The sequence below is a fragment of the Rhinichthys klamathensis genome, unplaced genomic scaffold (assembly GCF_029890125.1).
Source record: "Rhinichthys klamathensis goyatoka isolate OS25496 unplaced genomic scaffold, OSU_Roscu_1.1 h1tg000342l_1, whole genome shotgun sequence".
Lineage (NCBI taxonomy): Eukaryota > Metazoa > Chordata > Actinopteri > Cypriniformes > Leuciscidae > Rhinichthys > Rhinichthys klamathensis.
The window spans coordinates 417501-435190 of NW_026606856.1; the positions used below are offsets into that span (position 1 = coordinate 417501).

General features: G+C 32.4%; 1 protein-coding gene across 2 annotated transcripts in view; it reads left to right on the plus strand.

Annotated features, from left to right (window-relative positions):
- Positions 1-11003, plus strand: part of LOC130106520 (protein unc-13 homolog A) — a 125103-nt gene extending 114100 nt beyond the window's left edge. For both annotated transcript variants that reach the window (XM_056272669.1, XM_056272670.1), the window contains exons 36-41: positions 1289-1369; positions 1457-1604; positions 2315-2371; positions 4612-4704; positions 8858-9017; positions 10564-11003. In XM_056272669.1, the coding sequence (XP_056128644.1) occupies positions 1289-1369; positions 1457-1604; positions 2315-2371; positions 4612-4704; positions 8858-9017; positions 10564-10852 (828 nt within the window). In that variant the 3' untranslated portion in view covers positions 10853-11003. The remainder of the gene's footprint in view (positions 1-1288; positions 1370-1456; positions 1605-2314; positions 2372-4611; positions 4705-8857; positions 9018-10563) is intronic.
- Positions 11004-17690: the final 6687 nt, after the last annotated feature.

The window sequence follows — 17690 nt, forward strand, 5'->3', positions numbered from 1 at the left end:
ATTTGCACATTTATATCTCACAATTGCAGGTTATGAACTCGTTGAACCGAGTTTACATCTTGCAATTATTATTTTTTTCCATCATGGAGTAAAAAAAAAAAAAGTAATTGACTTTTTATCTCACAATTTTGACTTTTCCCCTACAATTTATCAAAATTACATCTTGCTTTTAATACTTTTTTTCTCAGAATTCTGAGTTTATATCTCGCAATTTTTACTTTTTTCTCAGAATTCTGAGTTTATATCTCACAATTTTTACTTTTTTCTCAGAATTCTGAGTTTATATCTCGCAATTTTTACTTTTTTCTCAGAATTCTGAGTTTATATCTCGCAATTTTTACTTTTTTCTCAGAATTCTGAGTTTATATCTCACAATTTTTACTTTTTTCTCAGAATTCTGAGTTTATATCTCACAATTTTTACTTTTTTCTTGAAATTCTGAGTTTATATAATTTGGAATTTTGTCATTTTTCTCAGAATTCTGAGTTTATATCTCGCAATTTTTACTTTTTTCTCAGAATTCTTAGTTTATATCTCACAATTTTTACTTTTTTCTCAGAATTCTGAGTTTACATCTCACAATTTTTACTTTTTTCATGGAATTCTGAGTTTATATCTCGCAATTTTTACTTTTTTTCTCAGACTTCTGAGTTTATATCTCACAATTTTTACTTTTTTCTCAGAATTCTGAGTTTATATCTCACAAGTGTTACTTTTTCATGTAATTCTGAGTTTATATCTTGCAATTTTTACTTTTTTTCACAGACTTCTGAGTTTATATCTCACAATTTGTACTTTTTTCTCAGACTTCTGAGTTTATATCTCACAATTTTTACTTTTTTCATGGAATTCTGAGTTTATATCTCGCAATTTTTACTTTTTTTCTCAGAATTCTGAATTTATATCTCGCAATTTTTACTTTTTTCTCAGACTTCTGAGTTTATATCTCACAATTTTTACTTTTTTCTCAGAATTCTGAGTTTATATCTCGCAATTTTTATTTTTATCTCAGACTTCTGAGTTTATATCTCGCAATTATTACTTTTTTCTCCGAATTCTGAGTTTATATCTCGGAATTTTGACTTTTTTCTCCGAATTCTGAGTTTATATCTCACAATTTAGATTTTTTTCATGGAATTCTGTTTATATCTCACAATTTTTACTTTTTTCTCAGAATTCTGAGTTTATATCTTGCAATTTTGATATTTCTCAGAATTCTGAGTTTATATAATAAACACTCCTGACTAGACTTTCATAAGGATGCCGTCTGTTTGTTTGTGTCTGTTAGGAGCACATGGTGCGAGAAGAGGCCAAGGCGTTGTCCCCTAAACAGTGTGCAATCATCGAGCTCGCACTGGACACTATAAAGGTACACGCACACACACGTTCAGAATCAACCTGCCTGCTATCAGGATACTGACAGGGTTTTGTGTGTGTGTGTGTGTGTGTGTAACAGCAATACTTCCACGCGGGTGGTGTGGGTCTGAAAAAGACGTTTCTGGAGAAGAGTCCGGACCTGCAGTCTCTGCGATATGCACTGTCTCTCTACACACAGGCCACAGACAAACTCATCAGGAAGTTTGTCCAGTCTCAACACACTCAGGGTGCGTCACAATCTCATTATGTTCTTGCATTCTAGGACTGATGTTTTGTATTTAATTTTGCCCTGTTGTTTCTGTGTTCTTGTTTCCTGTGTTTAGTTCCTGTTTCCTTTGCTAATCTAGCTAGTTTTGGCTGCTCCCTATAAAATCAAAGTAACATTAAAAAGCTGCTAAAACACTAAATATTCTTATTTATAAAACGGTTAGTTCCAGTCCTTGATTCTGATTGGTCAATAGCTGTGTTTTATTCACGGTAAAACGGTTCTATGTATCACTCCTCATCTCACTCATAAAGACAGTGTTTGCTGCCATCTAATGGTGAAATAATGTATGTAACTTCTGTTGCTGTTTACTCTCAGGGACTATTTTTTCCAGCGGAAGGAAGGCTTTTAGTGATTTTACTTGATGAAAGTGGCATAGATACATATTTTTCAGCTTTATATGTTTATATTGTGTGGTAACCGTTTTATAAAAGCAATAAGGTACGAGAGGCTAGTGCTGTATTGTGAATAACTCATGGTTGACTCCGCTTCGCGTCGAGCCGAACAACACCCTTCAGCCGCAACTTATTCACGATACAGCACAGCCTCTCGTATCTTACCGCTTACATATATATATATATATATATCTGTGAACTACCGGCTCATTTGGTCTATTTCTCTTTTTCCTCACACATGTTAGTGATGATTACGTTCTCTTCCTCTTCTCTTTAGTTCATGGCGGTAAAGGCGTGCGATACACTCACAGTGAGGACGTTTATCCAGAGAAAGGTACGTGTCCGCAGAGCATCGATATTTATGCATGCAAATATTAATTTGCATATTCATGTGAATATTACGCCTGGCTCCAGATGGTCTGCGTAGAAGCATCTAGTTGAAATACACGGTGAGATTTACCCAAACTAAAATAAGTTTTTTGCATCTAATTTCGACAAAAATCATGTTCAAATGAGAGTCTCAAATATGAGGCTTTTAAGGAAGGTTTATTAGTCTCAATCATCATGTATTGCATTGCATTATTATTATTATTATTATATTTTTTTTTAAAGTGATTTGATCACAAAACTAAGCATATGAATATCATCTAAAAGACATATTATTGTCAGATACTGATGTTTAATGCCTGTTGTGCACACACTGCTGCCCTCTGCTGGATCAGCCTCTAATAGCAATAATTAAGATGTTTATCAACTTTTTATGAGAGACAATATTTGACCCCTTTGCTATTTATTTATTTAAGCATATTTTATATATATATATATATATATATAATTGTATATATTACTATTTGTTTTAATTTTTCACCAGCACTGGTTGTTAAACCAGAGATTCACACACGTTTAGTGCCAAAACTATTTATATTTCAATATTTCAATAATTTAACAACACATTTACATGTTCACGGTTCTCTGGTGTTGTTAAAGGTCACAGGTAAACTGATAAAATATTTAATCTTTTTTAAGAATTGTTTTATTTTGATTGATTTTATTTAAAAATATATTTTTTAAATAGGGCTGGGAAACATTAAACTGCCATTATTATTATTATTAGTTGACTCATTTACAACAGTAATATATTTCAATCATAATTTTTTTTATAATTACAGTTGTACTGTAAAATAAAAAATTATGTAATAAAATGTTAATAACTTTTATTTTCACACCACAAGTCATATTACTTATATTTATGTCTTTAATTCTTCAGTTTCATGTGAATGATTGTAAAAAATAAAAAGGTGACTGCAACTTTTCCCCCCCAGAATTGTCACATTTATGATATTGTAAAATGATAATTAATAATTATAATAACCTTTATTTTCTATAGCGCCTTTAAATGTACATCTCAAAGCGCTGTACAAAAACAATTAAAATAGCAAAGATACAACACACAAAAGAGACATAATACACAGTAGGTAAACATAAAAAACAACAAGCATAAAAGACAATAAAATCAATTAAAAGCTAACCAATTATTAGCTAAAAGCTAATTAAGATGTTTATCAACTTTTTATGAGACAATATTTGACCCCTTTGCTATTTATTTATGAGGGCATATAGTTATATACATATATTACTATTTGTATTTATTTTTCATTCATTTTTATTTTTTTATTTTACATTATTATTATTATTTTAATACATTATTATTTTGGCTGCTAATTATTAAAATTCCTGGGGGTTTATGGTGCCATTGATTTATAAGGGCATATTTTTACCATATAAAAATTAACTGAATTGTTTAATTATTTATTTACATTTTATATCAAATACTGTGACTTGTCAGAAATAAATTTTGGACTTTTTTTCTGAGAATTGTGAGAAAATTGACATTTATTTATTTGATATTTTTTTCTTTTTTTTAAGCTGTTTAACATAATGAATAATTATGTTTTTCTGCAATATTCAAGGATCTATGCTATTGATTTATGAGGGCATATTTTCCTCTCTCTCTATATATAAATATTTATAAATATATCAATATTTTGACCATATAAAAGTTAACTAAATTATTTTTTGTTTCTTTACATTTCATATCAATTAATCAGTTTTTTTATTATTTTTTTTCTGAGAATTGCGAGGGAAAGTCGGAAAGTTTATTTATTAATTTTCAAGCTGTGTTGCATACTGCAAAAAAATTATTTAATAAGATAAATGAGTGAATCGTTCTGTTTTTCTGCAATATCCGGTCGGTAAATCACTGATTTAATGTTTTATATGTCTTATTTTATTTTATTTATACCTTTTGTTTAATCTTTTTTATTTGATGGAAACGAGCTTCCATACTTCCAAACAATCAATCAATCCCTCGAGCTTTTAACATTTAAATCTCGCGCTTTTATTTTGGCGGAAAACTGCCGTAAAAGTCTCTGTCCACAGAAAGGTTTAAAATGATGCAAATGTCTAAATAAAATGCAAGTTCCCAAATGCATGATAATCCTGTAGGGTATTAAAACAGAAGCGGCAGAAACCGTACATGTCGTTCACGCTCGACCTTTGACCTTTGACCCTCAGCCTCAGGAGTGGATGATGCAGTGGGGGAGGTGTCCATGACGGTGGAGATCTTCAGTGACCCGAACACAGGAGGACACAAAATTACAGTCAAAGGTGCTTTACATCCCTTTATATCTGCTGTATTCCCTCTCTCTCTCTCTCCATCCGTGTCAGGATCACTTTATAACACATCTTTCCCTCGCGGGTCAAAATGACCCGAAGCCCTAAAATTATACTTAAATTTTAATTTTTTTTTGTCCAGAAAACTTATTTTAACCCATCTTGATCATATATTTTCTATTTTTTAATGCAATTTTTTTGGGGAGATTTTTTCTTATTTTTAATTTTATTTACCTTTAAATGACTAGATTTGATCAATAAATAATAAATAAATCGTAATTTAAGCACATTCCTCACATTCTTTCAACTTAAATTCAAAATAACTCACAATTTCATGCATGAACCTTTTTAATTCAGCTCTAATATCTTACATTGGGAGTCTTTGCCGACCTCGTGTGGGAAAATAAATATATATAACATGATATTTGGTGACTCTAGATGGGCTTATAGCTCTATATGGAGGAACGGGCTGTTCCGCTGGGTCCTAAAGCCAGTTCACCTCAGTATGCATTCAGATAAACATTATAAAATAATTTTTTGGTCAAGTTTTAGCATTTTCAGCTTGAATTTTGATTATTTTTAGGTTTTTCTGTGTACTGAAGCATTCCTCGCGTCCCATTCATTCCTAAGGGGTCAAATTGACCCGAGAGGATTTGTTACTTTTTTAAATAGAGAGCCTAAGCCCCTCCCCTCCGCTTCCGGCTCACGGGACCTTATTTCGGAAAGAATATCAATGGCGAGAGACAACTTCTCTTTTTATTCCGTCTGAACTGTGCCCTGAATTACACATATGATGTTTGTCAATTTAAAAGATAATTCTGAAGGTCAAGAAAGTCGCAGTTTGTCATAAAACCGAAGAGTAACATTTAGTTTTATGTGAAAATCGCTCAATGAACGACATCTCCCGGGAAGCGAAACAACGAGCGAGATCCGCTGCTGGTGTGTGTGCAGTCTGGTACAAAACACTCCGGCGTGACGGCGTAACGTTACGATTATAACGCAAGACTATAGAAACAATGACAGACGTTAGCTTCAGTAAAGTTAGCATCAGTAAAGTTAGCATCGGTAAAGTTAGCATCAGTAAAGTTAGCATCAGTAAAGTTAGCATCGGTAAAGTTAGCATCCGCATCAGTAAAGTTAGCTTCAGTAAAGTTAGCTTCAGTAAGTTAGCTTCAGTAAAGTTAGCTTCAGTAAAGTTAGCTTCGGTAAAGTTAGCTTCAGTAAAGTTAGCATCTGTAAAGTTAGCTTCAGTAAAGTTAGCATCAGTAAAGTTAGCATCAGTAAAGTTAGCATCGGTAAAGTTAGCATCAGTAAAGTTAGCATCAGTAAAGTTAGCATCAGTAAAGTTAGCATCAGTAAAGTTAGCATCAGTAAAGTTAGCATCGGTAAAGTTAGCATCCGCATCAGTAAAGTTAGCTTCAGTAAAGTTAGCTTCAGTAAGTTAGCTTCAGTAAAGTTAGCTTCAGTAAAGTTAGCTTCGGTAAAGTTAGCTTCAGTAAAGTTAGCATCTGTAAAGTTAGCTTCAGTAAAGTTAGCATCAGTAAAGTTAGCATCAGTAAAGTTAGCATCGGTAAAGTTAGCTTCAGTAAAGTTAGCAGCTTCAGTAAAGTTAGCAGCATCAGTAAAGTTAGCTTCAGTAAAGTTAGCTTCAGTAAAGTTAGCATCGGTAAAGTTAGCTTCAGTAAAGTTAGCTTCAGTAAAGTTAGCATCAGTAAAGTTAGCATCGGTAAAGTTAGCTTCAGTAAAGTTAGCTTCGGTAAAGTTAGCTTCTGTAAAGTTAGCTTCAGTAAAGTTAGCTTCAGTAAAGTTAGCTTCAGTAAAGTTAGCATCGGTAAAGTTAGCTTCTGTAAAGTTAGCTTCAGTAAAGTTAGCATCGGTAAAGTTAGCATCGGTAAAGTTAGCTTCGGTAAGGTTAGCATCGGTAAAGTTAGCATCAGTAAAGTTAGCATCGGTAAAGTTAGCAGCTTCAGTAAAGTTACCATCAGTAAAGTTAGCTTCGGTAAAGTTAGCATCGGTAAAGTTAGCTTCAGTAAAGTTAGCTTCAGTAAAGTTAGCTTCAGTAAAGTTAGCTTCAGTAAAGTTAGCATCAGTAAAGTTAGCATGTTAGCTTCGGTAAAGTTAGCTTCGGTAAAGTTAGCATCGGTAAAGTTAGCATCAGTAAAGTTAGCATCAGTAAAGTTAGCATCAGTAAAGTTAGCATCAGTAAAGTTAGCATCAGTAAAGTTAGCTTCGGTAAAGTTAGCTTCGGTAAAGTTAGCATCGGTAAAGTTAGCTTCGGTAAAGTTAGCTTCAGTAAAGTTAGCTTCAGTAAAGTTAGCTTCAGTAAAGTTAGCATCAGTAAAGTGAGCTTCAGTAAAGTTAGCTTCAGTAAAGTTAGCTTCAGTAAAGTTAGCTAGCTTCAGTAAAGTTAGCTAGCTTCAGTAAAGTTAGCTAGCTTTAGCTTCAGTAAAGTTAGCTTCGGTAAAGTTAGCTTCTGTAAAGTTAGCTTCAGTAAAGTTAGCATCGGTAAAGTTAGCTTCGGTAAGGTTAGCATCGGTAAAGTTAGCATCAGTAAAGTTAGCATCGGTAAAGTTAGCAGCTTCAGTAAAGTTAGCATCAGTAAAGTTAGCATCAGTAAAGTTAGCATCAGTAAAGTTAGCTTCGGTAAAGTTAGCTTCGGTAAAGTTAGCATCGGTAAAGTTAGCTTCAGTAAAGTTAGCTTCAGTAAAGTTAGCTTCAGTAAAGTTAGCATCAGTAAAGTTAGCAAGTTAGCATCGGTAAAGTTAGCATCAGTAAAGTTAGCATCAGTAAAGTTAGCATCAGTAAAGTTAGCATCAGTAAAGTTAGCTTCGGTAAAGTTAGCATCGGTAAAGTTAGCTTCGGTAAAGTTAGCATCAGTAAAGTTAGCTTCGGTAAAGTTAGCTTCAGTAAAGTTAGCTTCAGTAAAGTTAGCATCAGTAAAGTTAGCAAGTTAGCATCGGTAAAGTTAGCTTCGGTAAAGTTAGCATCGGTAAAGTTAGCATCAGTAAAGTTAGCATCGGTAAAGTTAGCATCAGTAAAGTTAGCATCAGTAAAGTTAGCATCAGTAAAGTTAGCATCAGTAAAGTTAGCTTCGGTAAAGTTAGCATCGGTAAAGTTAGCTTCGGTAAAGTTAGCATCGGTAAAGTTAGCATCAGTAAAGTTAGCATCAGTAAAGTTAGCATCAGTAAAGTTAGCTTCGGTAAAGTTAGCATCGGTAAAGTTAGCTTCGGTAAAGTTAGCATCGGTAAAGTTAGCTTCAGTAAAGTTAGCTTCAGTAAAGTTAGCATCAGTAAAGTTAGCATCGGTAAAGTTAGCATCAGTAAAGTTAGATTCAGTAAAGTTAGCATCAGTAAAGTTAGCTTCGGTAAAGTTAGCATCAGTAAAGTTAGCTTCGGTAAAGTTAGCTTCAGTAAAGTTAGCTTCAGTAAAGTTAGCTTCAGTAAAGTTAGCTTCAGTAAAGTTAGCTTCAGTAAAGTTAGCATCAGTAAAGTTAGCTTCAGTAAAGTTAGCTAGCTTCAGTAAAGTTAGCTAGCTTCAGTAAAGTTAGCTAGCTTCAGTAAAGTTAGCTAGCTTCAGTAAAGTTAGCTAGCTTCAGTAAAGTTAGCTAGCTTCAGTAAAGTTAGCTAGCTTCAGTAAAGTTAGCTAGCCTCAGTAAAGTTAGCTAGCTTCAGTAAAGTGAGCTTCATTCATTGAGAGAAAATGTGCGCCTTTGGGGTTTGTAGTCTTTGTAATGACGTATTTTCACAGTCTTATACCTCAACAGTTTTACATTAAACTGCGACTTTCTTGACTTTAAAATGTATCTTTTAAATTGACAAACATTATATGTGTAATTCAGGGCACAATTCAAACGAGATCAAAATATTTGTTGTCTCTCGCCATTGACTACCATACAATATTTTTCACGATATAAGGTCCCATGGTGGTCGACCGGAAGGGGAGGGGCTTAGGCTCTCTATTTCAACCACAAAACTCCTCGAATCCATACATTTTTGTGTGTGTGTATTCGTGGTTCAAGTGCGACAAAAATCCTAGTGTCTTGGACCCCTCTGATAAACACTCAATAAAAAGAAATTAAAAACAGAGTTTCGGGTCAAAATGAGCCGAGGGAAGGCTGAGTTTAAGTGTGTTTGTGTGTGATTGACAGTGGTCTCGGCCAATGAGCTTCGCTGGCAGACGCAGGGGATTTTCCGGCCCTTCGTGGAGGTCTACATCATCGGCCCGCATCTCAGTGACAAGAAGAGGAAGTTCGCCACCAAATCCAAGAACAACAGCTGGTCCCCGAAGTTCGCCGAATCCTTCCAGTTGTAGGTTTCTAACACACACTGATCGCACTTATACGCTGACACTATATCTGATCTATGACAGTAGCTGTGTTTCCAGTCAACAATCTGAAGAACAGTGCAGAAAACACTTGCAGATAGAGCAGCGTTTGCATCCCATGTGTTCAAGAGAACAAAATCGTGGGAAATTGGAGCAAAATATCAGTAATAAAAATATAAGTTGCGGCAAAAAAAGTGTATCCACCTCAAGTTAGGTTTTTTTTTTTTACATTTTACGTTTTGGTGTTTTCATTTATGCAATATCCCAAAATGAGCATAAAAATGTGGATTGATTTATTCAGGCATATTTTCCTTTATTAATTTAAGTTTATAAATATATTTATATATTATTATTTATATTTATATGCATTTATATTTTTTTGTAATTTTTATTTATTTATATTTGATATAAAATACATTAATTTATTAGAAATGAATTAATCTGAATAATTTTGGATGCTACTAATTGATTTTTAACTACAACAAATGAAAAGAAATAAGTATAAAATGTGTAAAACTAATACTATTAAAAATCTAGTAATTCTACTAACCACTAATTTTCATTAATTGAAATAAATAATGCATAATTTAATTAATTGAAATGCAATAAAATATAAATATTAGATGAAGAACTTAACTTAAAAAAAATGGACCACTAAAATTACTATAACAAATGGGAATAAAAATAAATTAAATTTATATAGATGTATTAAAAAATTAAAAAACGTCTAAAAATGACTACAATTAAAATGAAAAATGAAAATAAATAGTTATTAAAATTACTGTAACAATATATTATTAATAATAAAAATAATACTGATTACTTTAATTGTTTTAAACTACAAAAATGTAAATAATATTTGTAAGTATAAAAATTTGTGAAACTGATACTATTAAAAAATCTTTTTTATTAATTGAAATAAATAATGCATAATTGAATTAATTGAAATGCAGTAAAATATAAATATTAGATGAAGAACTTAACTTAAGAAAGCGTTAAGAAGATTTGACATTGTTCCTGATTTGTTTGTATTTGCTTTGTTATTTAATTAAAAATTAAAAAACGTTGAAATAATTCAAATAAAAAAATAAAATAAAAATAAAGAAAGCGTTAAAAATAATTTGGACTAAAATTACAATAACAAATGAAAATAAAGTTACATAGATATATTAAAAAATGAAAAATGTCTCAAAAGCACAACAAAATTACTACAATTAAAATAAATAGTTATTAAAAATATTAATATATACTGTAATAATACTGATCACTTCAGCTGTTTTAAAATACCAAAATAAAAATATTTTTAAGTATAAAAATTATTGAAACTAATACTATAAAATTTTCATTCATTGAAATAAAAATGCATAATTTAATGAATTGAAATGCAATACAATAAAAATAAATTAAAGTTATACAGATGTAAAAAAAAAAAAAAAAAAAAAATGTAAAATTAAAATGAAAACTAAAAAAGTTAATAGTTATTAAGCATCTGAATATGGTCTGTAATGGTGTATGAATGTGTGTGTGCAGTGTGCTGGGCAGCGAGCTGGGCCCCGAGGGCTACGAGCTGCAGGTGTGTGTGAAGGATTACTGCTTCGCGCGCGAGGACCGGACGGTGGGGCTGTGTGTGCTGCACCTGAAGGATCTGGCGTCCCGCAGCAGCGCCGCCTGCTGGCTCCCGCTGGGCACGCGCGTGCACATGGACGAGACCGGCCTCACCGTGCTCAGGATCCTCTCGCAGAGGAACAACGACGAGGTCGCCAAAGAGTTCGTCAAGCTAAAGTCGGACCAGCGCTCGGCCGAGGAGGGCAGAAGCTAAAGCTAACGCTACACGCCAGAAACTGTCCTGCAAAACACATGATCATGACCAGGGTTTGAAATTAACACACGCTAACCCGTCAAATGCAACTGTGGCGGGAAACGCTGTCAAATCACGAGCTAATATAGCGGGTTACTTATTATTATGTTTATTCACTTTGCTGAAAATCTGCACAGATTTAGCACAAATACTCGTGAGTCGTCGTGATGTATTAGGTACGGCGTATTGAGCAGAATCTGATTAATAAATCAGATTGCATTGACACTGAAAACAAAACTTGAATTGCACTGAATAATTTGCTGTTGTTTTCTGTAGAGAGATGCGTTTGACTGTTTCATAATTCATTAATTTTGCAAACACAGTTAGTGCATTAACTGTCGTTTACTAACAATTAGCAATACATTTAGAAATGATGTCACAATGCAAAAATAAAATAAAAAATCCTGTGAAATGTTGGCTAGAAACTCAAAAGTAAAACATCTGGACACATTCGAGTAATTAACATTGAAGTAATAGCGAATATTAAAAAGCATTTGGTGAACAGAAAAGAAGCTGGATGACCGGATTTAGTTTGAATAAGAAATTAATGTATGAAATCCGAATTTTATACTGTGTATAAATATAAGCTGTGACGTAGTTAATCTGGTTCATTTCTTTCTTTCTTTTTTTGGGGATAGTAGAAGTTCTGAATGCCGGTAACGTTAACATTTAGAAGCCAAATTGGCCGGTGAGTGAAAAAGTAAATTTCAAACCCTGATCATCACACACACACACACACACACACACACACACACACGGGCGTATCCGCACAGATCAAAGCAATCTGATAATTATGATGTCAACTTGGAATATGAACATTGACCTCATCATTCGCTCAGTCACGTGTCATATTACGGCTCTTTCATATCGTCTAATATTCTCTCTCAAACATCCTCCGCTGAGAAGATTGTAGATTTAACTCTACACACTTTGTTTTGCACTTGAAGGGCCGCGTTTCAGTTTCACGGACGGCCCTGATGTTTAGCACAATGGTTTACCGTCTCTGATTGGTTGTTAACACATTCCCTTGACCAATCAGAGAGCGCCACCTGCGCTCACGTCACATGAGAGTGTGTGAAACTCCAGCGATGTTCACGGGCCAGATTCAGAATTTATTTGTCTTGAAATGTATTAGGGCTGCACGATTAATCGGATTAAAACTGTAATTGCGATGTGGCTCAGTGCGATTATCAACCCGCAAAGTCTGCGATTTAATTAAATATGTGCGATGCGTGTTTCAGAGTGAAGCGGCGCTGTGTTGATTTACACACTCATTTATTACGTGCTTTTGAAAACTTCTACATAAACCTTCTATCACTTTAAAGCCTCCTGTGCGTCTCCTAAATGAAAGTTTGATGGTTTAACTTTTGAAAATGAAGAAATTATGTCCTATTGTTTATAATTTCTTTTATTTTACAGTGAAATATTACAAGAGTAATATTTCTTATTTTTTATGATATTTAATATTTTTATTTGGTAATAAAGTCAAACTCTAATGGTAACATTTTAACATTTTTTATTTTACAGTAAAATATTACAATAGTAATATTTCCTTATTTTGTATTATATTTAAAACAATTATTTGGTTATAATTGTGCAATAAAAAATGTAGTATTCCAAAAATAATAATAATATAATAATAATAATGATTGAATTTTAATATATATATATATATATATATATATATATATATATATATATATATATATATATATATTTATTAAAATTCAATCATTATTATTATAATGTTATTATTTTTGGAATACTACATTTTTTATTTTACAGTAAAATCTACAATAGTAATATTTCCTTATTTTGTATTATATTTAAAATTTTTATTTGGTAATAATTGTGCAATAAAAAATGTAGTATTCCAAAAATAATAATAAAATTATAATAACAGTAATGATTGAATTTTAATATATATATATATATATATATATATATATATTAAAATCCAATCATTATTATTATAATGTTATTATTTTTGGAATACTACATTTTTTATTTTACAGTAAAATATTACAATAGCAATATTTCCTTATTTTGTATTATATTTAACATTTTTATTTGGTAATAACTGTGCAATACGCTATATAAATAAATTTGACTATGCACATTGTTTCAAAACAGCTTTACAGAAAATGTTCTTAAATATATATATATATATATATATATATATATATATATATATATATATATATATATATATAAATAATTATCATTTTATAGTCAGAAAAATTGCAATTAGATTTTTCCCCCCAAAATCGTGCAGCCCTAAAATATCTCATCAACAAGAGGTTAATTAGAGGCTTTTACTAATCAAACTATAAATCCTGGTGATTCTGACATCATGACGTGAGCGCAGAAAACTATGATGTAATATTGAGGTGATGTAATACCCCTCACGATGATGTTCTGATCAAATGCACACTCCCACAATGCATTGCGGCCTTGAGTTACCCAGAAACCCCCTCCAGATCTCTGTTTTCTCGACTCGTTCGCGCTCTGGAATATTTTGCACTTTCTGCATGTCGAGTCCCGCTTTGGATCGTGTTTCCCACACGTCTGAGTCTTCAGCATGATGAAGATGAGCCTTAAACACACTGTGACTCCACTGCAGATCAGACGCGGTGCATTATGGGGCTTTCGTTCGTTTCCTTGTTTGTTTGTGAGACTACATGGCGAATCTCTTCTCAGAAATACTCAATAATAACCGAGGGATTCATGTTTCTACAGGCGTTCGGATGATGGAGATGATCGTTGTGAAGTCCTAAAAACGCTCTTTACTGTCGTCGGTTCGGTTTAACGCTCGCGCCGCCGCCGAGAGACGTCAAAAACGCACTTTTGACATTCAGGCCGACAGTATCACAAGATCAGAAATGTTTCTGTCCGGGCTGTGTCGTATCTGTAATGCTTGTTTCGTGAGTCTTCTTCAATGATGCATAATTCTAGAGCAATACACTGGACTGGAACAGGAACGGATGCGTTAATAAAGGAATAATTCACCCAGAAATGATCGTTCACACTCGTCGTTCCAATGCAAAGTGAGTTAGGAGAGAATTAACAATTTCTTCCTCTCATAAATCTATTATAAGTCATATCAAAGACTTTAGATGCACAAAGTATTACTATGAATGGGAGAAAGTGCGCAATATGGCGGAATAAGCCCCGCCTTCTAAATCAAAGAGCCAATCGGTGATTAGTAAAGTCGCCGCATCACTACAGCTCAGTTTGAGGACTTTTTTAAAACTCAGATATTTATTTTGTTCCCAAATATGTTTGGAACGACATGATTTTCAGGTGAACTGTCCCTTTAAATGACTGCATCCGTTCGAACGTGGCTGGAAGGAGCCAATCAGATCAGCTATTTTAGACTAAACCACAGTGCAATTAAGTGTCTTTGTAAAGTTAGTTGGCGGTTTCATTTAAACTGATTTAACACGTTTACACTGCAGAGTATTTGTATCCGCACTCGATACTTGCTGTACATACACGCTGTTAGAGGACGAATCGCTCGCTGTGATCCTTCATTTTTACTGTCTTTATACGAGTTCACGGGGTTATTGTGAATGATTAATCAGTTCACTACATTTTTTATTTATTTATGTGTTTGTACATATATATAAACACATATACACAAAATTTTATATATATTATTAGTGCTGTCAAGACGATTAATCGCGATTAATTGCATCTAACAAGTTTGTAAATATATTATATATGCGTGTGTGTGTATGTATATATATATACACAAACGTACGTATATATTATATATTCACAGACTTTTGTTAGATTAATTGACTTGACAGCTCTAATTTAATAAATATATGGGGGATTAATCGACTTAATGGCACAATATTAATATATATATGCGATTAATCGCGAATAATCGACTTGACAGCACTAATATATATAGATATATGTGATTAATCGTGAATAATCGACTTGACAGCACTAATATATAGATATATATGCGATTAATCGTGAATAATCGACAGCACTAATATATAGATATATATGTGATTAATCGTGAATAATCGACTTGACAGCACTAATATATAGATATATATACGCGATTAATCGCGAATAATCGACTTGACAGCATGAATGTCTATGATTAATCGCATATATATATCTATATATTAGTGCTGTCAAGTCGATTAATTCGCGATTAATCACGTATATATATATCTATATATTAGTGCTGTCACGTCGATTATTCACGATTAATCACATATATATCTATATATTCGTGCTGTCAAGTCGATTATTCACGATTAATCGCATATATCTATATATTAGTGCTAAGTTGATTAATCGTGATTAACCGCATATAATCACATATATATTAGTGCCACCAAGTTGATTAATCCCAGCTAACATAAGTTTGTAAATATATAATATATACATATAAAAAAATAAAAAATGTAAGTTTGTCTTCGAAAGTTTGTTGCACATTTGAAAACTTTATTTTACTATAATTGACATACTATCATAGTTTTTGTTATTATTTTGAATTAGATTTTATTTTTATATTTTCAGTTTTCTTTTTAATTTTAGTTAAAGTTAGTAATATTTTGACAATTTTATTATTATTTTACTTGATTATGTCTATAAAGTTGAAGTTTTGATTATTTTAGTTCTTCAATTTAAACTAAACGAAAATGAGAAACGTTGCCTTGGCAACTAGCTGAAATAAAATGTTTTTTTTTTTTGTAATTCAATTTAATTTCGAATAATGAAAATGTTTTATGGCATTGGTTGACGATAATAACCCTTGTTTATGTTAGACCATTTGTTGTTGACTTTAGCGTGTTGTAGAAAATACGATTTCTTTCTGAAACGAGCTTTAAAATCACTGATTTCCTGTGAAAGCAAACGCAGCGCAGACACTGAATGTTGATTCACACGAGCCTTGACGTTAGAAAGATGGCAGAGACGTGATTTAAAACGCCTCACACACACACACACACACACACACACACGCTGAAGCACAAACGGGCATGAAGAGACTCATATGCATGCATGCATGCCCGCAGACGCTGTGAATAAAACCAAGTGCATGATGGGAAACCCAGTAAATCGTGCCAGCACGTGTCTCAATGTTACCCTGCCACAAACTGACCGATCCAATCGACTTTCCTCGTTCACTGTTCGTTTTTCAAAAGAAGAGCTTGTGAATAATGTCTCTGATGTTCTTGGCATGAGTGGGTGTTTTTATACCGGGATGTTTCTAATTTTAGTTTTTAACCATTTTGATTGTTCTTAATGAGGATGATAGTGGATTATTGCAGCATTGCTTCCTATTAAAACAATAATGATCAACTGACTCTGTGTTTCTTATTAAAAACCTGCATCGATGGAGAAGCAAGGTTTACCTAATGACTTTGTAATAAACTTAAGGACAAAAATGTTATGTAAAATGTCCAAAAAATTGTGTTTGGGTCATTAATATGAAAAGGTTTGAGTCTTTGTTTCGGACATAAAAAGTTAGTGAAAAAGAAAATTAGCAATAAGTAGTAAAATTTAAGAACGCTTGTCCTTTAATTTTTTATTCGTCAGTGTTTTCCACTTTAAAACCTTATAAAATACAAAAATTTGAGAGATAAATTCTTCCGAGGTCAAAGGTCATCGTATGGTGATTGTCCCCATCATACTGAAAAAGTTCATTTCAATAGAATTTTTTTTTAATGTGGTTAATTTTGACATTGATATTGTTTAATGTTAGTGTGAAGAATTGTCATTGAGAAAAATTACTTTTAAATGTAAACTTGTTTGATGTAATTATTGATTACGATCTGATCAGTAATACCTTAATTTGTTAAATCAATCCCAAAATAAAAGTCATCCTTTATGACTAGCAATCTAGTAATAAACTCCAGATATAATATTTTTTAAAAGAATGACCCATTTAACAATCGTGGGAAAGCTGTTAATTTCTGAACATAATTAAAACACATTACATTTCAAGTTGCTTGAAATAACAATAACGAATGAATATGAAGAGCGACCAATAGTATATTTATAAAACATGAACCTATAATAATACAAGCTTCATGAAATTCATGAAAAATGAAGAATTTTTCAAGAATTGCACTTAGTCATTAGAATGTTTAGAATATTCTAAAGTTTCTTCAAAGCAATTAAGAATGAAATGACCGGCTTTTGTTCTTCTCTCCTCGTGACGTTGCTTTGTCTTATTTTTTTAACTGAGAATTTACTTTATTATAAAATTATATTGTAGTAGAACATGTAGCTGATGTTGTAATGTTTTACCCTCTGGTGCTGTTGACAAAAAAATGCTTTTTTTTTTTTTTTTCATCAGAATGGAACAAAACTTGGTAAAGGTTCTGCACTTGCTGTGTGAAAAAAATAACACAATCATGTTCATGATTCGAACATGATTAAATGGTGCTGTTAAAAAGTGTCAAACTTATGTTGTTCGCGGTCAAAAATGAGCGCATTGGAAATGAATGGGAGACGAATTTCATCTAGTGGAAGCGTTCGGTACTGCAGCCGAACACAATATTACAGAAAAGCTAATTTTTTTTTAGTTTTATAGTAAAATATATATTTCATACAAAATTGTTTAAAGGGATAGTTCACCAAAAAAAGAAAATTATCCCATGATTTACCCAGCCAGAAGCCATCCTAGGTGTATATGACTCTTCTTTCAGACGAATACAATCACGAGTTATATTAAAAAATATGTCCTGGCTTTTCCAAGCTTTATAATGGGAGTGAATGGGTTTTTGTCTTTGGAAGTCCATTAAAGTGCATCGTTAATAAAGGCCTT